At 37.6% G+C, this 27,847-nt stretch overlaps 1 protein-coding gene and 1 long non-coding RNA gene across 3 annotated transcripts in view; one reads left to right on the top strand and one right to left on the bottom strand.

The window, feature by feature from the left end:
- The window catches only part of HTR7 (5-hydroxytryptamine receptor 7), a 29,735-nt gene extending 8,947 nt beyond the window's left edge, over positions 1-20,788 (top strand). Inside the window, exons 2-3 of one of the 2 annotated variants that reach the window (XR_010367385.1) lie at positions 13,078-16,975; positions 20,180-20,788. Coding sequence is in view for 1 of the 2 variants with exons in the window: in XM_064430837.1 (XP_064286907.1) it covers positions 13,078-13,824; positions 20,180-20,216 (784 nt within the window). In the remaining variant the exon portion in view is untranslated. The remainder of the gene's footprint in view (positions 1-13,077; positions 16,976-20,179) is intronic. The other variant, XM_064430837.1, reaches the window with a different exon arrangement.
- LOC135306596 (uncharacterized) overlaps positions 13,580-27,847 on the bottom strand; it is a 70,299-nt gene continuing 56,031 nt past the window's right edge. Inside the window, exon 2 of the long non-coding RNA XR_010367393.1 lies at positions 13,580-13,967. This is a non-coding gene — a long non-coding RNA (uncharacterized LOC135306596). The remainder of the gene's footprint in view (positions 13,968-27,847) is intronic.

Raw genomic sequence — 27,847 nt, 5'->3', positions numbered from 1 at the left:
ATTGGAAATTATTTGCCCTGCAGGGTGTGGCAGGTTGAGAGGCAAGCAGCAGCTTGCCACATATTAGTAGTGGTGGAAAAACTGGTCAGGGACCAAGACAGAGTGGACAGAGCTTGTTGGATCTCAGACATTCACCAAGCTGGGTAAAATCAGAGCTGGCAGCAAAGGCTTGCCTGCAAGAACACTATTTTTGAGGCAGACTTATGTACAAAATTTTGCTTTTTCTTTTTTGGCTGAATACTCTCCAGTCTTTTAGGAAGAGATTGTAATTGGAGATCCAGGCAAACACATCATGAGGTCTCTTCCCAATAACCTGGCATGGAGCTGTGCCACCTTCACTGCCACTGAATAATGCTGATGCCTTGGTGGCATTCAAATCATAATTTCTTGTCAACCATATAAGTATCTGTAATCAGAAATATGGGCCTATTGCTGCTGCAAGTGAAATTGGGCCACCAATAAAGAACTTTAAGTGCCTTATTTGTAAACTGTTTGCTTTTCATGAGATGTGTTGGAGACTGGGGACAATGTATTTCAACATATGGTTTGCAGATCTCTAGAGAGGGCCACAAAAGGTATCTGCAAAAATTCCAAGTCTGTGGCAGCAGCGTCTGTTCACTAGAGGACTGTTCCCATGTGAGAAAATACAGGAATTTTTAAATCAAAGTAAAGAATAGTGCCCTAGAAGATTTACTCTGATAACAGGTGCTCATTCAGAAATTGTCAATCAGTGTAAATATGAGAAGATAAAAATGGAAGGCATAAGTACAGATAACAGAGGTGTATGTTATCATCTAAACTTACTGCAGAATTTACAACCTGTCATCTTGAATATAAGCCATGAAAAGATGTTGTGATTGTCACAAAATATTTCAGATATAGAGTACAATTTGCCAGAATAATTTTCTGTAAGCAGTTCTCCATGTGGGTTGTTAAATTTTGTTTATTTTCCACAGAAGTGGACATTTAGCAAATCATTGAAATATGAAATCCCTGAACAAAGAATTTGTTGTCTGGCCATAAATTACTTGGAAATATTTATACCCATGACCCAAAAGAGCTGCTGACAAGATGCAAAGCTTTCCTTTAATAGTCTATTAAGATGTTTTGATGCTAAAAGTGGTACAGCTTTGGCTCAAAAGACTTAACTTTTGAATTGTTATGTACTGCAGTTTCCTTTTTACCCTAAATATCTGCATTTGAAGATCCACTTCTTATCACAAGCAGTTTTAGCAACAATAGTGATTGTTGTGTCTCAAGAGTGTATTGTCTCATATGAAAAAACTATTTTTGCAAAATGAATATGGTCATTAACAGAACACAATATTGTTTTCTTTAAAAAATAACTGAAAATAAAATAGCATTGTGGACCATTTGTCTATGAATTAAACAACACAAGAAGGAGCTTAACATTTCCAAAGCCTGTTATTTAACATAAAGCTTCTGCACTGCTACTGTTGAAATAAAGGGAGGACCTTGTCAAATTTCTCAAACACCTGCAGCTTGCAGGGAGCTACCTGAGATGTCCAGCTGTGGTGATTCAGCCCACACTGCTGCCAGCGTTCTGCTCCTAAATTAAAATGAATGTTTGAGATTTTCTGCCTGGCAATGAAGCAGTTATCATTGGAAGCTGTAGTCACAGCAATAAACTTTAGGTATTTTATTTTTTATCCTCACTGAGTTGATGTCACCATATCTCAGAAGAACCTTAGTGTTGCCAACTTGTTGCTGAGGAAAAAAAAAAGCAAAGATATACTCACTGAGCGGTGGGAAGAAGGGCTGCTTTCTGCTGATCCCACTTGTGTGGTGAGCATCCTGTGTGGTGTAGCATCTGTAAAATGAATACAGAGACTTCTGGGATCCTTGATAATCTTTACATCCTGCTAGCTTTAAAGGTTTGGTGGAGGAGATGATCTATCATCAGCTGTGTTTCTGTTTTAGCATAAATGTGTAATTCTAAATTCTGAGGAACTTGAAAAGGTGTTGTGAAGGTATTGTGACCACACAATCACACACCGAGCTGGAAAAATGGGTATTAGTGAAAAATCAATTTCTGAATCTGTGTTCAAATTTTGTCATTCTATATTGAAAGCCCAGGGGAAGAGAGCCAGAAACTCCTTTCTTGACAAGAAAAAAGCAAGAGGTTTATTTTGTAGATTGGATGTACTATATTTTCATGCCTGTGAAGTTGGTGGTAGCAGTTTGGGTTGAGCTGTGCTCTATATTTTAAAAATATTTAGTGTTGCAGATTTCACATGATTTTAAAAAGAAAGAAAAATATGAAGGATGTTGCTGATGAAAAGAATACGCTGTAGTGGAAATTTGTTGTAGGCAGGCCTGTGTTCATCTAGACAGAGAGGACACACTGTCCTGGCTAATCTTTCCCCAGGTTTGCTGTCTAGTGATCTGTGAGCTTACTTGCAGCTGCCTTTACAAAGGCAGACCTGGTGACATCTTAAATGGGGTATGGACCCTTGGAGTTGGATTAAATGTTACTGGTGCCAGCTGAAAACAGTGTGGAACCACAGCCTGGCAGGTCTGAGCAAGACCCAGGAGATTCAAAGGTCATTAGAGTGGAGGATTTGTCAGCTAGAAAGAAATAGTGTCCACTTGGCCATTACTTTCTTCATTCCAAAGGCTGCTGGCAAAAATGAATAAATATTATGACTAATGAAGGACTAAATACTGAGGTTGGGAAAGGCTGAACATAGATTTTTACTGACTGCAGTTTGGGTTTTGCTGCAGTTACTTCTCATTACTACATCTTTCTCTCCTTTGGCCTTCTCCTTCAGTTAAAGGTCACCTGGGGCTCTGTATTTAGGGATTCTGAATGACTGCAAAGGGAAGAAATAATCATAAAGTAATATTAAATTCCTGAAAATGTTATATTTCCCCTATATATAGGAGAGCTCAACCTGACCAATTTATTTATTGATACTGAATTCCAAAATATTAATTAATGAGACATTTTATGAGGAAAATGACAGCAGGCAAGAGAATTACACATGAAGGGAGAACTCGAGACTGGGTGTTTAAACATGCTGTAAGTGAAATGTTGGTTAAAAGGAGTGCTAAGGAAATAAATGACATAGGGTTGAGAAGTGTGGTAGCTACAGTGAACCTTAACATTCATTGGCATGAAAGATGATAAGACATGATAACCTCATTCTGTACCACATACTGAGCAGAAAATATACTGCTAAAATAGCAAGATATTACACAAAATCACTGTTTATATAAGTTACAGGGGAGGAATCACCTTATTAATGATAGGTCACTGAAGTAAAAGGACTGTGAGCAGCAGTTTTCTAAAAGGTTCTTGAACTGTACACTCACAATTTGATCTAACCTCCTGCCTTCCTTCCTTGATAGCTTCCCCTCATGCTGTGCTCTCTCCAGCGCACAGCCTCTGTTCCAAAACTGGGTATGATTTTTCCTGTGTTAAGACTTATTCATACTAGGAAGAGAGGAATTATTTTCTAACTGTAGGGGAAGCAACTCCAGTGTGCATCTTTAAAAACCAGCCAGATAAACACTATACAAGATGCTTCCTATATCCCAAAGATTTTGAAAGAATATTCTTGATGCAACCTGCTTTAGACTTGGGATTTCCTGTGCATCTAAAACACTTTATTGATACAGTTTATTTTTTGTCAGGCCAAGCTTGGGCAAACAAGTAAAGCTTGAGGTCAACATTTATAATTTTCATGTACCTGATCCAGTGGAATACAGCAAAACTTTTGTGTGATTTAAAAAAAAAATAAATCAGATCTGCCTTCAGGCCAATACAACTATGGACAAAACCAAAAATGTCCAAGTACTGATGGGGGTCTGTACTGAGGTTCACCCATAATGATTGTACAAGTGTTCCTTAGGGCTCTTGCAGAATTACTGTCATGAAGAAGCAAAGAGAAGAATTTGGACTTGGTCTTTCCAGCATTTCTCCTGTCTATTCAGAGAGAGGAAAAGAAGAAGGGGGAGGAGGGAAGAAGTATTCTAGAGGGGGTTGTTCCTTAAGTGCTTTATCTGGAGACATTATGTTTAAACTGTTTGTATTCAAGGAAGGAAGAGAAGGGACGTAATATCAGCACACTGAAATAGCTATTCCCTGAGGATACTTTGTTTTAATATACTGGTATTAGCAGTTCAGTGGGCTGTGGTTTTTCTTTTCATTCATCACTTATACTATGGAAATTTCTGAAATGTTTAATTTAATTGTACTGAAGACATCAGTCATGATTTTCTAGTTAAAGTTGTGGGAGGCTTTCATTTTGAAACACTATTATAACTTTCAAAATAATTCCTTTTAAGCTGATGTTTAGTATCAATCCAAGCGTGACTCATGTAGTGAAGTTGGAGAAAATCACCTCAGCCATTTCTGCTTTATGGTAGTCATGGATTAAAAAACAAAAGACAGTTTTTCATGGCTCTGAAATCGAGCCTCCACACATTCTCTGACCATTCCCCTGGGTGTGAGGGACAGGAGGGTTGAGATGGGGAGAATACAAAAGGAAAATTTTCCAGTTCCTATCTGGAAAACGTATTCCTTTCCATTTTTATTTTTGTTTATTCAGAAACTGCCTCTGCTGAAAAGAGTAGGGATTTCATCTGAGCTGGTGCTTCAAGAAACCAGACCTTTAAAGGGATCTTTACATCCCCTGTAACACTATTGAGCAAAATTTCAAGTCAAGCCTCATCCTTCCCCTGTAGCTTTCGGCCTCTGCTGCTCCTCAGGCTCCCTGACAGCACCACCTCCCTCCAGTCATGCCACATCATTTATTCAGATCCATTTTCCCTTTTCAGAGTCACCCAGTTCTCCTCTAACATACAAAAAGCCATATGAGATAAAACCTCTTTCCTGGCATTTTCCAACCTATTTTCCTGCGTGTTCAATTGCAAATGAACATTGCATCACAACCAGACAGAAATAAACACGAATGCAATTCCTCTTTAATTCTTTTTCTAGAAGAGAGTTTTTCCTATCTTAGTCTCCCAGATAGTACCAGAAGGTTAAATATCTTCTCTGCCCTCTCAAAAAGAGGCCAGGCATGTTGTAATAACTTAATAAAATGAAATACTTCATCATACACAAAAAGATAAAAATGAATGTAAAAACCCACGTAATTAGATACTCAGGTATAACAGTTGACATGATGCAAATGCACTGCATTTGTTTCTATGGGTCTACAATATTTTGGGATAATAAAAAGGGTCTTAATGTAGAATAAGTTGAAATGTGAATTGTGATAGAAATAGTGTTTTCTGATATAAATCCCCTTACTGAAGACAGCAAAAAACTGCCATTTTTGAAGATGTTTCAATTTTCCTTTTTCTTCCTGATTGATAAAATGACTTAACAACTATTCTGAATGATACCACAGGGTATGAACCTGGATTCACAAGCTCCTGCACTTGTGAAGCAGCTTGTGTGTACTATGATGAATTTCCTGAAGAAATTTTCAGTAAATTAGATATTTCTTAAAAAGCCTGAGAAGTCTTTCTCTAGGGAATATTCCTCAAATGCTACTTGTATGTATTGTAAATCATACTTTGTTCTACATTTTGATTAATATAACTTTTTACGTAGAAAAAAAATTAGGAAAAACATTTTGACTCTCACTCATTCCACAAAAATAAATATATCTGCATTAAATAAAGGATCTTGCAAATCTGGGAGGGGAGGGGGTGTGTTGTGTGTGTGAAAAGGCAGAAGTGAGTAGTATGTCCCTGACACAGTTTTTTTTTCTTTTAGAAAAGCATGAAGTTATTTTTTATTTTCCCTCATCCTTCCACATTGTTGAACAGTGTAAAGAAAAATGATTCTTCCATTGTGTGACTTGCCTGGATTTGGAGAGCTTTTGAAGTGTTACAGATTATCTTTCAAGAAGTGGGGTGAAAAGCACTTTTGAGCTCTGTATATAATTAATCTTGTGGCACTCAGTAAGCAAATCACACTTGTATACAGGAAACAAGTGATGATGAAACCTACAAAGCTGGAGTTCAGACATTTTTAAAAAAATTAAAAATAGTAAGTCTTCCATTACAGAATGAAACTTAATTCTAAATAATTTGTGTCCAAAACCTTTTCAGTTTTCAAATGTATCTGGTTTCCAGGAGGCTGGTGAAGGATTAAACAGGCTGAAATCCACCTCCCTCCTTATATCTCCTACATTAATATCACCCGTGATGGCAGAAAAAGGAAAATATACAGGTACAATTCTCTTCAAAGAGAGTTAATAAAAGCATTTAGTCTATAATTTAGAATATTTATAAGGGTAGTTCTAAAATATTGGGTAGGAAACACACATTATCTAACATTCAGGTAGTGTTGCAAAGTAAACATCAGCAACTACGTTTTGGGACTTTTCCTTCCAAGCAATGTATAATTTGCAGTGGAAAATGAAAGGCTAAAGAACTGGTTTGTCATGGAGCTGAGAACAAGATGTGACAGGTAATAAATGCTTTGACAGGCATGCAGGGTGAAAATGAAAGGCAAAGGGTGAGGGCAGGTGGAAGAAATTTGCCAAGGTCTGAAAATAAAGAGTAATATGGTTTCAGAATTACAAGTAAGGTAATAGAAGTTGAGTGGAAAGATGTTACACGTGTTCTGGCAGGATGGGTGTTGTGTATTTCTTAGAAAGAGAACAGAATGCATCCCCCTGTCTATGGGGTGGATGTCTAACATTAGTAGGCAAAAATGAAGAAGGAAAAATACAGAGCTAACAGAGAAAGAGAAATGAGACAGCAAGAAGGTGAAATAAAAATGAGCTAAAATTAATAAGAAAAATATGAAGCTGTAAAGTTATACAATATGAAAGGAAGAAAGCCCAGGAAAGCACAGAGCAACTAAAAGAAATATATGAGAGGAGAAAGCAACCTTCTACTATGCAAATTGCATTCCTTTAGAATGAAGTTATTTAATTTTGATTGACTTAATCCTCCCCCACTGCCAGGAAAGCCTACACTTCTTGAATTCATCAAAAATAACCCCCTACAACGATTTTTGAGAAAAAGAAAAATCAAGTCAGAACATTTACTATGTAGAATAAATTAAATATGTGCCCACTATAGCAGTGGAAATGAAGGTCATTCAATTATAAAAAGAATTTAAGAAAATACATTTCATTAAGAAGAAATTAAGAAGACAAAGGGGAATAATTTAAAGTGTTAGCCTTAAGAAGAAAAAGAAGAATAATGTAAGAAGGGAGAGGAAAGAGGGGAATTAAGAAGAAAAAGAGGAATAATGTAAAGTGTTAACCTTACTGAACGCAAAACCAGTGTTTCATTCTCATTTTTTCAAATAACAAAATTAACATATCACCATTTCAGTTACAATAATGTTGAAATTTTATGAAATGTGAAGCATAAGCATCTAGAAGAATAGATATCAAAACATACATTTGAGATCTTCTATATTTGTTGATTCACCATCAACTGGGAAGGATGAAGCAGAGCTTTCTAGGATTTCTAGCATTTGAGATGTGGATGCTGACCACTGTGCTAAGACTTTTTTAAACTGTACTAATTCACAGCATAGGAATGATGCAACATTTAACTACAAAGAACACAGAACTAATCAAAGTATTTTTTCTCTCCACTGTGTTTTGATTTTGTTAGTTCTGCTGTCTCACTCTACCATTGCATGATGTTTTGTTTAGGTTTTAAAGTGACCCAATTCATATTCTGAATGGTTTCATATATGCATATAAATTAATAATTTTGAACATTTCTGCTAAGGAGAAAAGTATTTTGCTGCCTCTGAAATATCCGCCTCTTCCCAGGAAATAAACTGGCAGTGATCATGAAGTGATTATGAGGCCAGTCTGTATTGCAGAAAGGTAAAGTACTGTTGTAGAATAATAAAGAAGATAATTGTCACATTATAGCACCATAGCTGTGCACTGCAATTCTCGTGTCCCCCATTTAGGCCTTTCTATGCTTCTGTTCTTTTACTTCTGTCTCAATTACTTAAGTATGGTGGGAATAGTATTTTCCTGATCAGTTTGTATACTTTGTTTTATTTAAAAGGAAGTCTGAGAGACAGGGCATCTCTTGCATTGTGTAAACACATCATCTTTGAAAAGAAAACCGTATTTTCTAGGTGTTTTGACACAGCCGTAACAGAAAGATTTGGTATTTGTTTCAACTTGTTACATTTACATTTGAAGGAAAGGAAAAAAATTATCTAGCTCTATTACTATACTAGAGAGAATATTTTTCAATGCTGGATAGATTTTAGGAATTGCATTTTGCTCCTGTTCTTGTGAAGAGTCTCTCAATGTTGAGCTGAACCAAATAGAAAAAAAAATTATGAAAAATTATGAGAGAATCATAGCCAATGAAGGAAAGCCAGTAGATCAGCACAATTCTTCAGAATAAGTTACTATTGCAGGTGAAATACAGGATGGGAGTCTGTAGATGTGGGTTTGCAAAGAAATCCTGCATGGAGATATGTACTGAAGACACAGAAAGCTTCTGTGCTAGAGAAACAGAGCAGCAAAGGAGGAAGCATTGTTGTGTCTTTGGAATAAAGCAGTTTTATGCCTCTTAAAATACAACAATAGGAGAACTGACAAAACATCATATTAAGCACAACTCCTAATCAAATGGTAAGTGATAACAAAATATGTTGTGATTCCTGGCAGAAATAGCTGTAATACCCACCTGTATCATCTCCAGTGTAATGTTTCTAGTCTTATTCCATTGCAATCCAATCTGCTTCATAAAAGCATAGTCAGACAGTGAAAGATCTAATTTGATTCTGGAATCTGTTAGATCAAGTCAGTGAATTCTGAGACATAAATGTGGGCTAACTAGACTGGAATTCTAGCTGTCTATAAAGTGCATGGAGACCAGAAACAAAGGAATTACATGTGTGTACAACAGGTGCACAAGTGATGCTGATGTCAGAATGCATTCAGTTTATTACTGAATTGGGCAGGAAGCTTCAAAATTGTATTAATTCTTTTAACTGTACAGTTTTCTATTGCTCTATGAATTTGCTCACAGTGACAGGCAAGTCCTTTTACTCTTTATCTTTTAGCCATATAATGGAGCTAAGAAAGAAGGATTTAGGACACATGATAACAAATTGGACCATCCTGTTAATATTTTCATTCTATTGTTTAAGTCAATGTAGCTGTTAAGTCTCAGGTTGTTTCCTGGATATTTCGAAAGGTGTGAGGACTAGACCCATCTGCCTATGTGATCATAGGATTTTTTTTTTAGCCCTGTAGGATAAAAACTATTCTCTGTGGTCATTGTAATGGATTGATAGCAGAAAAGGGAGAATGGAAAAGCTCACAAACTGAATTGTCTCAGGAACAGACCTATATAGTTATAATGGTTTTACATTGAATTGTCTGTGACAGTTTATTATCATTAAATGCTAACAATTTAGAGATACTGTAAAGAATTCTATATAACAGGGAATCAGTTTTTTGTGAAGCAAAAGGAAAGGATTTGTTCATTTACCTTTTCCATTGTTGGTGTTCATTGTGTGTGGCAAATGGCAATTGAGTACAATGGCTGAAAGGAGGGAATTCTCTACCCCTTTCCAGGTTTGACCAGAGCTCCACAAAGAGGAGGGGGTAATTTTTCCTCCCCAGAGCTGGGCACAGTGTGTATGCCTCACACCTGAATGGGACTGCAGCAGAACCCCCAGTGGGGAAGAAGGGACACTGAAGAAATCATGAGACCAACCCAGAGCAGGGATGTGCTCATGTGTTCATACACATGCATTTAACAAGAAGTTTACTCTGCCCTTCACAATTTGCTGTCTTTTTTGGTCTCTCCTGTTTACTTTGAGCTCTCCAAGCAAGGGTCTGTTTTCCACATATGCGATGCAGCAGAAAAGTGTTCACATCACCCTTTTTTGCTGTATCCATTAGACAGCAGTGCCATGTTCTTCCTTCTCAGTGTTTTCCACTCACCCAGCATCTTTGGAGTGGCAGCAGAACGTGACTGCTGTGCGTGTTGTGCCTCGTGTAGGGCTGTAACAGCATCCTGCACTTCAGTGTTCTGCATGCAGCAGCAGGCAGTGCTGAATGGAAAATGCCATGACCAACTTAGAAGAAATAAAGGCCATTCATCTGCCTTTGGGGAGTAACCCAGATACAGACCTCACTGTGCTGGGTGTAACATGGAGAGATGCCCTGTCTGGCAGAACCACTGAGTCAAGACATTCAGAGCAGGAAGAATACAAAACAGCATTGCCCTTCTTTTAAAAGTGAGAAGCCAGGCACAGTTTCTTCTCCACCAAGATCAAAATGAACATCTGTGGCATGTGAAAGAAGCAAATCTTAGAATAACAAGTCTCAGACACTTCTTTCATGTGGGGGATAGTTGAGACACATTAAATGGGCTTTTTAGGGACTCTGACTTCAATCTTTCCCAGTAATAAGACCTCAAGGTGTTACTTACACTTGAATATATTAAGTTCAGCTGGTTTACTCTAAGTATTTTTTATTAAAGTACTAGTTTAAGATTAAGCATTAAAAAGCATATTTTCCCACTGAATTTGACAATATTTTTGAAGTTCATGAATCTATTAAGCCCTGAACACTCTCTAGTGTATTAGACAACAGTAGTGATTTACATTATTTTGACGTTGCAAATGAGTTTTCAAGGGTAATGGATTTCATATAGAGAGATTAAAAGATAACATTCCTTCATTTGTGCCTGCTGACTTCTTTCCCCCTATCATACTACATTTAGCAAAATGAATAAGGCAGAAGAGATGCTGGTGTATTTTTATGCTAATTAACATATTTTAATTTCAAATAGCATTTCTGAAGAAAAGATACACTCCAAAAAAAGTGATGCCAGGGCAAAACTAATGAATTTTCATTCTTTTCAGTATACTTATGCTTTCATGAATTCTTTTTGTTATATTCTGGTGCATGAGAATGCATCACTAGGCACTCAGAATATGCAGCCCACAGATCTGATTTTTACAGAAATCTAGCTTAACGTTTTTAGCTACATAACAAAGTTCACCCTAAAATTGTTATTTTTAGTGACCAGTTGGGTAATAGCTATAGGAGTACATACTTCAGGAAGGAAGATAAGAATTTTTTTGAAAACAACACACTGTAAATGACGAGAAGTCTTTGCACACAAAGGATGTGTTTAACTGTTTGGTACCTAAACTGGGCTATTCGTAGACAAATTTTAAGGCTAGGCCACTCTTGTCCCTGAAAGTCTGCAGCTGAGAGCTCACCCTTGCTGCAGTTGCATTGCTTAAAGCAGTGTGATATATACTTTAATTAGTTAAACTGAAGTTTCACTGCACTAATTCCTCTCTTCCATATCTTGGAGCACCTTGGAAAACCCTTGGCTCCTTGGGAGTGAGGATGGTTTTGGCCATGGTGCTATAACACAGAAATCTCCATGGTCTCTGCACGATGCTGGGCCAGTGGCTGATGCTGAGGGGCACAAGAAGCCGCCCTTTTTAGCAGCAAGGTCCATGGACTGCACTGCTCTGATCCCAGACAATTCCAACAAGAATTCCTTGCTCATGACCCCTCCAGGCGCAGATTCACTGGCAAAACACTGACCTGCTGTAATTTACTTGTGCACCCTGTCAAGAATAGGGCACAATAAGCCAGTCTGTCCTTTGTGTAACACTTGTCACAACAGTGACATCAAACCAATGACATGGTTGAACAGGATTGTTGATACTCATCAGAACAGATCAATAAATGATGTTGCTTTTACTTCCATAACTCTGGCATATCCATGTGCTTGTATAAAGAGCACTGGCCATGATCTGCTGCACTGCAGTAAAATTAACAATGCATTCCACAAAGCCAGGCAAATCTCATGTTTGTTCTGCAAAGTGAATAGACAGAGAAAACATGCTCCGCAAAAATATTTTAAATCACATTGCTATAGTTCTTGTTTGTAACAATCCACAGCTTTCACTATATGAGTAAACACTGGTAGCTCTTGAAACCAAAACATTATTCAGGAACTTGATTTGAAATAGTTCCTTTTACAAATAATAACAAATCACACTGATTTTCTCTAAATCCTTACGGAGGAAGTGAAAAAGAACAGTTTGAGAAGTTAATAGTAACTGATAGGTAAGTTCTAGTTGAGCAGAAGCCAAAATTGAAATGAAAAATCTTAGGTCTAAATAAAGACATATGATTCCATCTAAGAGAAAATTCCCATTGTTAGAGAGGAAATGCAGAAATTTTCTACAATTGAAAGTAAATTCAAACTTAGGATATTCTTATCCAGTTATATAGAGCCATTGTAATACTTCTGTAATTAGATAAAGATACTTAGTTTAAAATACCACAAATTAGGAAATACAAAAGTTGTCAACAGATGTAATTTTTTTCTATGAAAAATTGACCTATTAAAAACATTTTTCATGTCTGTAAAACTGTGTTTTCTTCCCCAGGTCTCCTTGAACTGGGACAGATTTTTACTATGTACAGGAAAAGTTTGGACCTTGAATAAATATATTTTCTTTCTAATTAAGTGATGATAAAAAGAATTATTTTAGTACTGAAATAGTCTACTTTTGGCATAAGTTCACAGTTTGCTGTTCTTGCCTGAAACATGGAGGAAAGAAAGACAGCTCATCATCTCAGCTTAGTGGCAGGGCTCTTCCTAATTTTTGAATACATAAGAAGAGTGAAGATGAATGCTTGCTTGTTATAACCATCCACCCAATACAAAAAGTGACAGACTTTGTGGAATGAGCATTCTTCAATACTCCAAGGTTTCTTAAGGTAGCAAAATAATTTAGGTTTCAGAATTTCCTTAAAAGCTGAAATGTTCTTTATGTGCATGAAAATTTAACAAATTCATAGAAATCACTGCCTGTTAAGGCCAGTGGGGGTTTTCCTTCTGGAATAAAAGACCTTTTATATAGAATACAAACATTATAAATTTTAACATGAAAGACGCATGAATTTACAAGTTGGAAGTACATGCAAAGAGAAGATTGAAAATTATGAAATTGGAAAACTTAGCCAAAGATTTTGGTCTAGGGCAGAATAAGTGAATAACTTCTAACAGTTAACTCCTGCCCTCTGTAGTAACCCTGTGTTATCCTTCCAGGTACCTGGGAATCACGAGACCCCTTACGTACCCTGTAAGGCAGAATGGGAAGTGTATGGCCAAGATGATCCTGTGTGTCTGGCTCTTGTCTGCCTCAATCACCCTACCCCCGCTCTTCGGCTGGGCCCAGAACGTGAATGACGAAAAGGTTTGTCTCATCAGTCAGGACTTTGGCTACACCATTTACTCCACAGCAGTTGCATTTTATATTCCAATGTCAGTGATGCTTTTCATGTACTATCAGATTTATAAAGCTGCCAGGAGGAGTGCTGCTAAACACAAGTTTACTGGTTTTCCCCGTCTGGAAGAAATGGAAGGGATTTCTGTGAACGGACTTGTAAAACTGCACAAGGAATCTGAAGAATGTACTAATTTTTCACGACTCCTAAAGCATGACAAGAAAAACATTTCCATCTTTAAAAGAGAACAGAAAGCTGCCACCACCCTTGGGATTATTGTTGGGGCTTTCACAGTCTGCTGGCTGCCCTTTTTCCTCCTCTCAACTGCAAGGCCCTTCATCTGTGGTACAGCGTGCAGCTGCATCCCACTCTGGGTGGAGAGAACATTTCTGTGGCTGGGCTATGCAAACTCTCTCATTAACCCTTTTATCTATGCCTTCTTTAACCGGGACCTGAGGACAACCTACCGCAACCTGCTGCAGTGCAGATACAGGAACATCAACCGCAAGCTCTCAGCCGCAGGCATGCACGAGGCTCTGAAGCTTGCAGAAAAGCCAGAATTCGTTCTGTAAGGTCACTCATCCTCTACTGTGATCATTTGTTGTTTTATCACATTGGCTTTTCCCCCACAGGTTTGAAAGAAGTGTTGTAGGAAGAACTAGTTGAGCACAGTTAATACAGTCATCAGGAAACAAGGTAGAGCCCACCAGCCTGGAAAAACAAGAACACCATCTAAAGAATTTGTGTGTAAGAGGTATATAAAAAAGGATGGAAGTGAAATGTAGTACAGGATGTTTGACCTGTAAGTGAGGAAAAAGCAAAGTTGGACTAACCCATTTGTTTGGCCCAAAAAATGTTTAGTAGGTCTGAATGTTGGATGCACCTTGTGTCCCAGAGATTCTTTGCTGTAATAAAGGCCTGAGAATGGTGAAAAGTTAATTTTCTTCCACTTCAGTATTACAAAAATAAGTCATTAAAGAAGAAGCTGAATCAAATAACTTCTATTCCTTAGAAATATTCTTTATTATAAAACCCCATATGTTCATTAAACATTAATTTACTGGATTGCCTGGAAATGAACTATGTTGTGAAATTCAATATTGCCTTTGCACAGTAACTCTGGCACTGAAAGAATATGTTACATTTCCAATGTGATTAAAAGAGTTTGACTAAAGTCACATGGACCAGCATCTGCTGCTGCTTACAGCCCTGCAGCACAGTTAGCTGCAGTGCTGCTGTGCAAACCACACCAGGTAATCTTGTACTGTATTTCTAACACAAAAAATGTGTCTGACTGCAGTTTATTTCAGGAGCTGTCTGGTCTTTGTCCATCTCTTCATTCTTTAATTCTCTTGGCTTTCTCAGCTGAGCACTTCTCTAATCTAGATGGAGCCTGTCTGTGCACAAGTAATTTCTGTGATGTATGGCTAGTCCTCGTTCCACTTCAGTAGTTAATTTACTGTCTATTTGAAAGCTCTTCTACTTTCTGGGACTTCTTTCTCTTCTGAAGTCAGCAAAGAAAAAACAAACATAAGACCTTATAACTTCAGAGACATCTGGACTTTATCCTTAAAAACTGATTTTAATCATCACTTGTGCTTAAAGTGATTTAAAGCCTTGCCGTGTGTACGAATAAAGATAATTTACTTTTCTGGTTCTAGCTTTTTCTACCATCATTGCAGTTTGTCCAAGTATGTGATTGTACTTCTCCTGACTTTGGTAACAGATCTCTTCTGTCAATGTAGCAGGGCCAAATAGTTTAACAATATTTTTAAAAAAAATTATAATTAATAATATTTGTTATATTAATATATTGCTAATAATGTATTAATATAACATGCAGTGATTTTGTAAGATCTATTATAAGATAGATATAAGATATTATAAGATAAAATAAGATAATATAATATATTATCTCTATTATTGTAAGAGCTATTATAATAGCTTAAAATAATAATAAAACAACTCATAAGATCAAGATGAGTTCTTTGGCCCAAGTTTGCACTGCACACTGTGTTCCAACTGAAGCAGAGGATGAGGGTACATAACTGAACAAAGACTTCAAGCTGCAGAACTTGATCTGCTTTTTCAGATACTGGGACATCAGTGAGAAGACGTTCATTATCAAATTGCCTCAGCACCAAGTCCCACTTTGGGCTAACTTCTGTCCCTGCTTTCTCGAGTCTGAAGGCAAAATGACTTCACTGAGCTCAGTGGTGCTCCTTTGGGCCGAGCAGGGGGCAGTCAGTGCCAGGCCCCTTGCTCCAAGCACACAGATGTCACTGCAAACCCTCGAGCCTCCGGCTGGCACATGGCCAAGGCTGATGTGCTGAGCCGTGCAAACTGAAACATGCTAAAGCAATTTTAGATGCATTCCTACACTGCAGAAGGGAGAACATTTTGGCCTCGTTTTCAGAAAAGAATTGTAGAGTAAGAGGCTGTATTCCAGCTTCAAAACAGTTTTCTAAAGAAGTTTCAAACTGATTTGGGACAGTCCTATTTCTTTTCAATGTTCCAATATTATGCACAGGGACAAGAAGAGATTTGGGCCCAGAAGATCCAAAGGCTCTGGAGTACAGAGTTAACTCAAGCATATTTTCCATATTAAACATGAAACGATTGTTGTTTCTTTATTACTTATCAGAGTAGCTTGTTTGTTTGTTTGTTTCCAGCATAAATGAGATGTTTTCAAGTCCTCCTGTAAATTTTTTTAATTTTTTTTCCTGTATAAGGACATACATGGGAATATACAAATAGATGTATCTGAGAAGATTCCAAGTGGGACTGTAAAACTTTGAAGGTGATTTTAGAATTCTGGACAGAAGTTTCAGTGTTTTTATTCTGAAGGAAAGCCTGAGAAGCTGTGTTTCCTCCTTTTTTTCCTTTTCCTCCTTTTTTTTTAATGGAATATGTGTCTTGTAAGTCAGAAATTGACATTTGCCCAGCTGTCACTAAAGGCAGTTGCTTTCCTCTGGGAAAACATCCTGCAGGAGTCCAGCTTTCCTCTACCATCTGTTTCAGGTAATGAGAGCCCAGGAAGGAATAAGAGTTGTTATGGTGTTTATACCAATCCTTGAAGTTTTTGGAAATAAACATCCATATTTGATCTCTGGATGTGTTTGGGAAGAAAAGAAAAACCAAAGAAAAAAACTCCAAAACCCAAGAAAGTTTCTTCATACACCTAAATTAAAATATAGACAAATGGAAGTTATTTTTAGATGGAGCTGTATTTGAGGGGAAAAGTTGAGAAGATTAGAAGAATGTCCCATTGCCCAAGCACAAAAAGAAGTTGAGAAGAAGAGAAAGTTTGCAGAGAGAATTCTAATGGAAAGAAGCTTTAAGAAGAACAAGAAGGATATGATTGTTTGTGTTTGTGAACAGGACATTTCCCTTTTTTAAAAGATAAATAAATTGAACTGCATCACAATATCTAACTGCAGCAGTAGCATTTTTTTTTTCACTTACATAATTCACTACAGATCTGACAAGGGGGTAATACAAAAATGGGTGAATGAGAAGATCATGTCAACATGTGCTTGTAGCAAATCCAGGAAGAGACTGTGCTCTTGGTCTGTGTGATCCTCCACGTGTTTCCAGAGGAAAGCCAGAAGGGTGAATCAAATAGATGGGGTTGTGGAAAAAACCTAAATAAAAGACTCCAGGAGCCAGCCAGAGCACAGGCAGGCCAGCATTACACTGCCCAAGTGAAGAAGGAGAAAGTGAGAATTGTACCCCCCTGCCTGCTTAGCACAGCTTTTGAGAGGGAGACTGTCTGTGGTGGGAGCCTCACTCCTGACACTTTCCCCAGCTCCCACCAGCTCCCAGCCCGCACATCTCACACTGTAACACAGCACTGGCACTTGAAAAACTCCTCTGTTCAGCAGCAGCCAGACTGGGGAGTGATAGAAACAGCAGAGTAGTAACACATGTGACTTGATGATAATATTATTATTATTATTATGCCTCTATTGCTTCACATTTCAGTTTCATAAAATGAAAAACAGTGTTTTGCATGCTCTGTTCAGAGCTAGCACCACCTGCAGAAAGATGTGTCAAGGAGTAGCAAATAAATCTATGGCAATGAGAAAAAGAAGGGAATTATGGATCAAATTAATACTATAAGTAATGCTGATAAAATCCACTCACTCTTTTGCCCCTTCTCCCCGGCAGGAAAACAGATTTCCAGGCAGCCATTGCTCCAAGCAGTGTAGCACAATTTAAAGAACATTACTGAATGAAGTTTTTGGATTACTGATCAAGATGCTGCAGTTGCAGAGCTGGAAAGAGTTGGAAGCAATGCCATTGGTTTTTGTGCTTTCCCTAGCTATTAAATTTTCATATTATTTTTCTCATCTTTCAGGAAAAAACCCTATTTAAATTACAGTATTCTCAAAGAAAGTGCAAGAACAATGTGTCATCAAATCCTCCTCACAGTTTGCTTAAGAAGTAATTCCTGTCTTTTAAAATGTTTCTCAGGATAACACAGAGAAAGGAAAAAATTAAGAGAATTGGGGAATGGTTTTAATATGCAAAATTATTCTTATCCTGGAATAGAAGACCTCTTGTTTCAAACGCTGATGAGGCAGGGATTGCAAGGACTAGATTTTTTTTTTTTTTAAGAGAAGGGCTAAAGCAAGTAAATTTAAAAATAGCTTGAGAAAAATTGAATCAGAAAAATAATCTTTAAAATTTGCAAGAAATACAAACTTCGGTCCCTCTTTATGGTTTTAAATCTTCTAAGGTTGTTATCACCCCTAAAGAGTGGGTTCAGCATGAAGCTGAAGTGAATTATATTTTCTATATCCAGTTCCTAAACTTTTGCCAAATGAGCCTGTCATTGCCCACACCCAAAATTCAGCTGCTCTGCTCTTTCACTGAATCCCTTCTCACATAGGGATGGTTCCAAAAGGACAGAATGGCTTTTATTTGCTGAAAACTGAAAAGATGCTTATGATTCCCAGATTCATTTCTCAGTGCTGCAAGCTAAAAATCCCCCATTGAGCTACCTTGAGAAGATATTAATATATGGTGATTGCTGAGGGTAATATTTTGATGATTTCCGTAACATTGTAACTTTACTGATTGAAATGACAATTTCTCTTTTTTGCAATCTTTCGGATAGAACTAGTTGAGTTACTTCAGAAAAAAAAAAAGCATACAAATGTATCAAAGTTTCCAGAAGAGTTCATCCAGTTTTATAAACCAACATACCAGATTGAATAAATATGTTGCATTTAGTTTTCTATCTACTCAGTCAAAATCAACGATATTTCATTAATTCAGCAGTTGTGTGGTCTTGCTAGTTCCAGGAAATCGTGTTTACAGTATACTTATTTTTACCTTTTGCAAGAGAAAAGAAAGCAAGCCACTGAAATATTCTTAGTTCAGCCCTTTCGAAAAATCTCTTTTGAAGCATGGAAAAACATAAAAGAATGCATCTGGATAAACTCATTATGGCCTCAGAAAACTTGGCATCTTTGGCTAAACTAACCAGGTCTGTGTAAAAGCAACAGGGATTCCTCAGTCAAATCTACCATCCTGAAGATGGTTGCATTACAAAATAAGGCAAATTAAATCAACATTCAGTTCCCAAAAATAGTTGCAAAAGCTGACAAATCCATAATTTTTTTTTCTGTCTTCAAAGAAAGCAGTAAATGCAGCAAGTGAAAATCATGCTAAGGACCTTTCACTTGTCATTACAAGAAAAAAAAATCAGAAGTTCAATTATGCACATAAAGTTAATGCTGCAAAATAACAATTTTTTTAAAAAATATTAATATGTTCTTTGTGAAATAGTCTCCTGTCAGCCCATGAAAGAGAGAAACAATATTCTCTAGGGAAAATTATATAAAATCCAGAATTTTATTCTGGCATTAAAAGAAAATCTACTATTGCCTAGAATTTAAAATGTCTTTGTTTTTTCTTTATATCTAGTTTTGAACTTGGACATGATTACCAGCCTTCCTTTAATCTGGATATTTTTTACTAGGATGTATTTTAATGTAATAAAATATTTGAAATAAGTGAGAATGCAGGTTTGTCTGTAAAAGTGCCTGCTCCTGAAACTGTTAGAGATGTGAATAGTTCCGTGGTTTGAAGAGGGAGGCTATAACAAGACGGAAGAGCAGCTTGCTGCAGGACTGCAGAGGGATGCCCTGGAACCCTGCAGATGTTTGTGGTACAGCATTTCAGCCTGCCTGCTGTACAAGAGTGCTCTCCCCTTTGCCCAGCTTGAGGAGAGAGGCAGGAATTTGTATATTCCATGCAAAGGTTTTGCAGAAATTCTTTGTCTACAGGCAGTTTTATGGAAGCAAGGCAGAAGCCTTCATTACTGCTCTGGCTCCTTTCTCTCTCTCTCTCTCTCTCTCTCACGAGGTCTCCATGAGTGCTGGCACATGGAGGTTTGTGCTGCCACCAGAAGCTGGAAGGCTGCACCAGATGCAAGGCTCTCAATAAAATCACCTATATTTAGTGAAGGAATTTAGGGCTTTTGCCACTAAACTGTGTAAAACAGACTGAGAACTTCCTCACTTCTCCCAACTACCCAAAACACCAGCTTTCATCTGATGCCCAGACCCTGGGGAAATGACTTCTATTTCCCCTGGAAAATGGCCTCTGTTTGTGGCCACTCATCCTGGCCGAGCCTGGCCACCCAAGCTAGAAATTTCCAAATTTTGCTGGATTTCTCCAAAACTAAAGTGGTCAGAAACTAGGCCAATGAGTACAAAGGACCAAAAGCCCCCAGAATTCTCCAGTTTCCCCCAGCTTCCTCATTTGTGTGGGATTTTACAGAATTATCTCAATAGACATGATCTAATTGCCTCTTGAGAAATGTTTCCATTTATTTCAGTGGTATATTTGGTCAGAGCTTTTAGTTGCTCCAGGATATTTCTCATCTAATTCATCCACTTTTTTAACAACAGGAGAAGTTCTGATTTCTCCAGGGAAAAAGAGTCATGACCAATTGTGCTTCAAAGTAGCCAGAAAAAGTCAAGCCAGACCAGGGAGAAGAAAAATGAAGAACTGGCTTCTGAAGAACTGGATAGATTTGTAAAATGTACTTCATCTTCCTTTGATGGGAGTGTGCTAAAAATATTCCATGAGCTCAATACATTATATTAGATACATTTCTATTGGAAGTACTCGCATCTTGTTTGTTATGGAGGAAAATGCTGTTACAAGCAAATGAAAATATCTTCCTGCCTGAGAAAGCCAAATAATTTCAGCAATAAGTTTGACATGGGGTGGAGGGAATGACACTATAACTCAAAGATAAAGCCTTGTACAGATTTCCACCACATTTAACTACATAGCAGAACATTTGTATGTTTACCATGCTTGTGGATCCCAGCATTGGTATTCATATTCAGGGATTGTCAGTGATACTGAATGTATTTTGCTGTACTAAAAAAGCGAGTTTTTCAGGCAAATGCTGTCTCTGTGGATGCTTTCAGAGCTTGTGTTAAAGAGATGCTATACACCTCCAATGGGATTGAAAATTACAACAATAAAAGACCAATTTTTGTTAAAGATTTCTGTTGTATTAAGTAAATGTCTGTCACTTGCTACATACGTATGGTTGGTTCTCCCAAACTTTTGTGAAAAGCTGCTTTCAGTTACGCAGTGATAAAAGTTAAGGGACAAAAGTAGAATGCACATGTATTACACCACAGCTAATTTACAAATATGATTGCTTTGTTTTAATGTAATTTCCATTACCTCCAATTTATAAATTGCTGTCATTTCAATTCAAATATGTATAAAAGGCTGGAGAATTTCCACAGCACTTTGCTTTTTTTCTTACCGGCTAACTAGAGAGAGAAATAATTTTTTTTTTTTGAAAATGTGTTTTAGTGTTATTTCTGCCAACGGTTTGCTATAATTAAAACAGACCCCTTTGGCTTGACAAAAAATAAATAGGCGAGTATAAATGACCATTTTTCCCAAGGAAAATGGATTCAAGGTATTATTCTTTAAGCATAGCTTTTAACATTTTTTTGTTTAGTTTTGATTTTTTGAGCTTCTCATATTCATCTCCCTTCAGAGTTTGTAAACCATGCACGGTTATACAATGCACAAAGCAGAAGCCTATCCCATTCCCAAAGTCTGTCTTCAAAGGTACATCTCAATGAGCACTTGCCTTATTTCCATAGCTGTGGGATTTGTGATAATTTAATCCTTGCAGTTTAACCAAAAAGCTGCTGGTAAATCATCCAGTGGCTACATGTGCCATTGGGGCTTCAATTTCCTTTGTTTATTTCAATATAAAAGTTCACCGTAGCTTCCTAAATGAGGAGTCAGACATACCTGAACAGGCCAATTAATTTCTTATTGGCAAGGAATCAGCATAGGAAGGAAATCAATATGTAAAACCTAGAACAGAGAGCCTAATCCTTATTCTCCCCACGATCCTGACACCCTGAGATGACTCCTGTGGTTACATGAGAGCACCAGAGGGGCAGATTTTCATTTCACTCGGTCAGCAAGGCTCATTTCAGTATCTTAATGATAGAACTACTCACTGTGAACTCCACATCTGAAACAAAATGAGTTGCACAGTTTATTTCATTTTCCAAAGGGAATGACACAGAAATGCTTTTTACTTGGTCAGCCTGAAGTATTTAGCAGCAAAAGGGGCAGTTATTGGCAGTGGCCAGTGGACCAGTTCTGGTGGCATTTATGAGAATACATTCAGAGGAACTCAGCTGCAGGCAAAACTACATTGACAGATAATATTGTAACTGAACCTAGTGAGAAAGGGAGATGATAGTTTCACAAAAGTAACAAGAAAAAAAAGGGGGGGAAAGTAGGGGAGGGGTTTACTTTTTAAAAAAACCCCAAACGTGGCCATACTCTGAAACTCATTTTCAAGCTTTATGGTCTCAGCTGCATGTCCATTTCACAAAGGCAACAAAACAATTTTACTTTGGTGAATTAGGCTGTCATTTTCCTTGTTCATGATGCTATGTCAAGACCTTAACTTGAAGTGAAATGGAAAAATTATACGTTATATGAATATTTTAAAGGATTAAAAAAAATAAATAATAAATAGCTACCCATAAAATTTTTTCTGTGAAAATTTTTGAGGTTTTTAATGTCATTATTTTAAGCATAAGGGAAAATGTGGGTTTTAAGAGGAACTTAATAGAAGGCAAATGAGTCAGAAAGAGCTTTTGGCTGCTAGGGAGCTACAGCTCTAGGCAGATATATCTATGCATATATATATATATAAAAGACACACACACACACTTATGTCCCTTGTATTTTAGGATGGTACTTGCTCATGAAAACAAGGTAATGAATCTATTACTACCTGATAAGCATTTGTTTATTTCACTACCTATTACAGAATCTCACAGAAATTACCAGGTTATCTTAGGACAGGCTGTGGCATCACAGACCTATAAAGCTGCAGTTCTACCACAAAAAGTTTTTCACCCAGGGTCTTTCAGACACAAACAACATAGAGAGCACGAGGAACCACACAGTTCTGATACTTTGCCATAGGAGAGGAGGCTCATTTTTTTCCTGCTGTGACTCTCAGGTCTGTCACCTCTCAAACCAATGCACAAACTCACACGGCAGCTAGGAGAGAGACCCAAGGCTAAGTGCAAATACCAGCAAATAATGCACACAATATTTTAGAGGATTAGGAAAGAAATAGGGCTGATCAAAAGAGGCCAGGAGATGAGACAGCCTGGTGGGATAAGGAGCTGAGCTGTCAGTAGCTCCTGTAGCCCCCATGACAAGGGCAGCACAGGGACCTGCCTCATCCTGGGACAATCCAAGGGTCAGGCTGTGGATTCAATGACAGCAGAGTGGATGATGCCAGGAGCAAGGCTCTGAACCACTCTTCTGGATCTGCAGACAATGCCTCTCTAGCCCTGTCACTAAAAACTGTGAGCAGTTTGCATCTTCACAGGGCTGCCCTGTGGTAGTTACCATTGCATTTATCAGTTACCATAATAAATTACTTAAAAAAATTGCATACCTCTTGATCTTTCACTATCCACCTGACCCTGTCTTTTCCCCACATACTCTTGTGATTAACAGACCACTGACATATTTGCTGGACAAGCCTTACACCTTTATTCTATTTCTCCTGCACTTCCTTTATCATCTTTTTTTTTTCCAGATTAATATTTTTTCATTCTACAAACTTAAAGCCTTTTCCTAGCTGTCCCCTTGACTATTCTGTCAAGTTCTTACTGAATTATGATTAATTTAGTGATTAACTTGTTTCAGACCTGAGCAAAAAATAAATTCAGTGATAAAAGAAAAAAGTTTCTTATTATCACAATATACACTGATAAAAGTTACATGGAAGCACAAAAATAATATCTACATATACTATGTAAACAGTCAGATTAGTTCAATTTTAAAAGATAAAAGTGAATTCTATGTATTATTTCAGCCAGCTGGGACTTTTAATATGCAAAATTCACTGGAGGATTGAGATGGAGCTCCATTTTAGGTCATATATTTTACCTTGACAAGGTCTGGTAAAACATAAAGATGGGTAACCTAAGACACTCTTTTCCCCAAATAACTTACCAAGAAATACAAATATGATGAAATTAAGCTCTTCACGTTCTAATTAGTCTGTGCTGAAAACATTGAATATCTTTTGTTGTAATATGAGTTTATTTGTAAGAAAAAGAATTGCTGCCACTTACATTGCAAATTATTTAAATTTATACAGCAGACTAATTTAGTAGAAAAGGAAATAGGGTTCTTCTGTATTAGGTACCAAGTTATATTATGCTTTTAAAATGTATAAGCCTAGAGGAATATTAAAATGTTAATTTGGATAGTATTTAAAAGGTAATTACTTTTATACAATAAAATAAGAAGTCTACTGAATACTAATCCTGTTTCACGTGCTTTTTTGAACTAATGCTACATTAAATAGAGAATCCATTTGTTTAAGTGATTTTAATTTAGATACATGGAAGACATTATCATCTACCAAAATGTCTGGGTTTTTTCAGCTCAGCTAATGGAAAATCCTCACTGTATTAAATTCAATGCTAAAGAAAGTACCTATACTTGTTGGAGAGCACTGAACTGGAAGAATGAGAGATTTTTAATGACTCTTCTGAAGAAAGCGTGGTTTGGTTGCTCAGCACAAGTGCTGCTACAAAGAGCACTGGCAGGGGCCATATGGAGCAGGTTAAGACTGATTGCTCCTAAACAAAAGCTGATTTCATCTATTCCAGCCTTTCCAGGGAAGGGTGAATGTGGAAAAATTGTATAAGCATTTCAGTCCAGAGAAGACTGCTCAGACTAGCCAGCATATTTTGCCCAACTTCTTGAATTGTATAGTCTAACCCCTTATCTATGATAATCTTTCCAATGCATAAAGGGCATCCATCTTGGGACATCCTCAGAAAATGATATTCTGGTGTTTTATAATGTATTTCATTCATGCTAGTGATTTTTTAATTTTGTTTTTAAATTTGTTAAATCGATGCTTATTTCTTTAGCCAGGATCTTTTCCTGTGGTTGACTACCTATATGAATTGTTTTGTTAAAAATACCACTTAGATAAGTCGGGTATTTAGCCAAATAAACATTAATTATTTCTAGCTGAATCAAAAAGGCCAATAATGCTCTTTAATTTGTAAGAAAGCCAGAGATATATTTTGGGGTTTTTTTCAACGTATTATAAAAAAGATTTTTAGAAGACAAAGTGTTTTGAAACTGCTCTCAAAAAATCAGTTTCTCATGTAACATCTCAGTTGTTCTGATCAAATCTCATCTCTTATATTTAAATTACCAGATTCAGGAAAGATGAAAGGCACAAACAGCAGCAGGGGCCATGGTGGGAAATGCCCCCAGAGAAAAGCTGCACTTGAGACACTGAGTGCGTTTGTGCCACTCTCCGAAGCAAAGGCAAAGCAAACAGGCAGCAGCTGTGTCCTCATCCTGTGCCCCTCCCGAGGCCTGAATGCAGGAGTGCCCAGGGCAGGATCCCCCCAGCAGCACCCCGAGCCCCTGGGGAGCAGCAGAGTGCCAGTGAGGGGTGGCACACACGGCACATCCCTGCCCTGGCACACCCCTGCCCTGGCACATCCCTGCCCTGGCACAGCGCAGAGCTCAGCAGCTTTGCTCTTCCCAAGCTGTGTATCTACTGAGCACGACTTAATTTTCAGCAAGAATATGAAGCCCTTTAAAAAATTATTTCTGATCAAGTTACGGCCAGTGCAGGTGAACCACATAAGAGTCTTTCACACAGTGAAACTCAGGTTGATCTATGCTTAAAATGTTAAGAACCTCTCTGTTCTCCTAGGTCATTTACATATGCCCACTCTATATTCATTAGTTTGACATTTACTGCTTTTATTCTGTCAGCAGAAAGATGACTTGATTTTCACTGTTGCTATTACAATGTCACAGGTATAATAGCTCCATGAACAGTGCAATACATTTACAGAGAGAATAAAATATGATTTCTGAGGAGTAATTGCTGGTAGGAAACTAAATTTTAATAACAACTTACAACAGGTTGGCAATTAACTAAATAGAATTATTTTATTATCATGAATTATAGATGAATCATTAGAGACAAACCCCCAACAAAAAACTTATCTCTCATCTAAAACATTATGAAAATAAAGATAGGTGAGTGATCATTTTCTTGAAAAGGACAGCAAAAGTGAGAAGCAATCCAAGAAAAAAAATGGTAGAAAATTTGTTGCCTGTTTCAAATCACTCTGATTTGAAGAGCTCTGATGCTGGTAAAGATTGTTTTCAAATTAGTGTGTGATAACAAAGTGAAACAAAGCTCTCATTTTGATGCATATATGCCCAAAAAAATAGTAATTTTTGAGCAGAAATACGATATATCTAAAAAAACCTTACCCTGTGGCAAAAGTTTTGCAGGACTGAATGAAATATTTCTGGAATTGTGATCCAATAAAGCCCTACCTAGCTGCCACCACAGTGTGGGTACCTCTGATCTGTCCCTTCCCTGAACTGCTGCAAGGCAACGAGGAGTGCAGAGGCAGAGCCAGCCCACACCACCAGCTGTGCCTTGCCAGCCCAGCCTGAGCACAGGGACCCTGCATCCAGCAGAGCCAGAGCTCTGCACCTCCCTCACCCCGCCTTGGAGAGATGGTTGTGGCAGGATCTGGGTTTCCCATAAAGTGCTCAGACCACTCAGCACATGGACAAGCTGTGTCCAAGGCTGACACCAGATCCACAGCCCCTTCCTTCCCTGGAGACTGAGAGCATTAACACGCTGCTCTGAGGGTCAGAAACACTGCCTGCCCTGCTGGGGAGCACCTTTGCAGAAAATAATTCAACGGCAATTGGACCAAAATGGAACTGAAGGAATGCATGGCTCCACAGCCTACTACTTCAGATGCTAATTTACATTTAAGGAGTTCTTTATCCAGTGGATGTGTTGTAGTACAGTCAAAGTTGTGGATAAAATTCTGGGAGTAGAAAACAGGACTCAAGTTTACTGTTTCCCAGATGAGCTTTATACCACCCTACAGAATCATTAAGCACAGCCTGAAAAATGTAACTTTCTGCTCCCTCTAGGGAGGGCTTCAGACCAGAGACAGTTCTGCAGCCATAACATACTGGTGTGATATTACCAGCCTCAGGGAGGCCTTATGAAGGATGTGTGACATCCTGACACTCAGCAGCTGGAATTCGTGAGAAATTGGGCACGCTCCGTTATTCGGATTTGTCCTAATGAATTTATCCCTGATTCCAGGCTATCCACAAAAGTTTAGATGGCAGAAATACTTTTACTTTTACAGCTGAAGCTAGAAAAGTACCTGTTGCAAATAATAAACTAATATTTACGTACTATAAGCTTGCATTTGGCAGGGGAAGCCTATGTAAGACTCAAACTCAAAATGCAACATTGAAAACATGAGAAATTAAAATTACTTTTACAACTTAGCGTCTCTTAGTCTTCTGCTCCAATATGACTTTCCCGAGTGAAAGATCTTCAAACCATTGAGCACAAAAGCTTTTGTATAAGACAAGTTTTAAAATGTTATTCAAAATTACTCTGTCGCCACAAAGGTACATTCTAGCCTTTATAATGCTCCCTTTAGAGCAAACCCAGATAATTGGCAAGACAAAATTGTTTGTTAAATTATCACCTAGAAGTGGTGGTGAATAGATTATAATTTCCTCTATTTCCAGGAACTGGCCTACCTAATTTACTAGTTAAGCAGCACGGCAGATTGCAGAAGAAAAATAACCTGAATGAGCTCCAAAAATATCTTTATCTGCTATAGTTCTATAAACTGCAGCTCACATAGATAAATCTTTTTCCATTTAAACTTCAAACTCTTATCTTCATGTTCCAGTCTGTAGAGCCTAAACTGTGATTTAGTGAACAAAGTAGTAGAAAAGACTGACTAGTTCTGATAAAACACAGAGAAAGATTAAGGCTTTATTGCAGAAAATGGTCCTGAGATTACTTGGGACACAAACTCCTATGGATATCTCTGTCCTCCAAGTGACATTTGATAATATTTCAGCCTTTCTAATTTGTAGTACAGATGTTGCTTCTTGGCTAGCAAAGCCTTTGAAAGGCACTGGAAGACATTGACCCTTTGTGGTTT

The sequence above is a fragment of the Passer domesticus genome, chromosome 8, assembly GCF_036417665.1.
Source record: "Passer domesticus isolate bPasDom1 chromosome 8, bPasDom1.hap1, whole genome shotgun sequence".
NCBI classification, from domain to species: domain Eukaryota; kingdom Metazoa; phylum Chordata; class Aves; order Passeriformes; family Passeridae; genus Passer; species Passer domesticus.
Note: the sequence above shows the minus strand (reverse complement) of the source record. Positions and strands in the feature narration are given on the sequence as shown.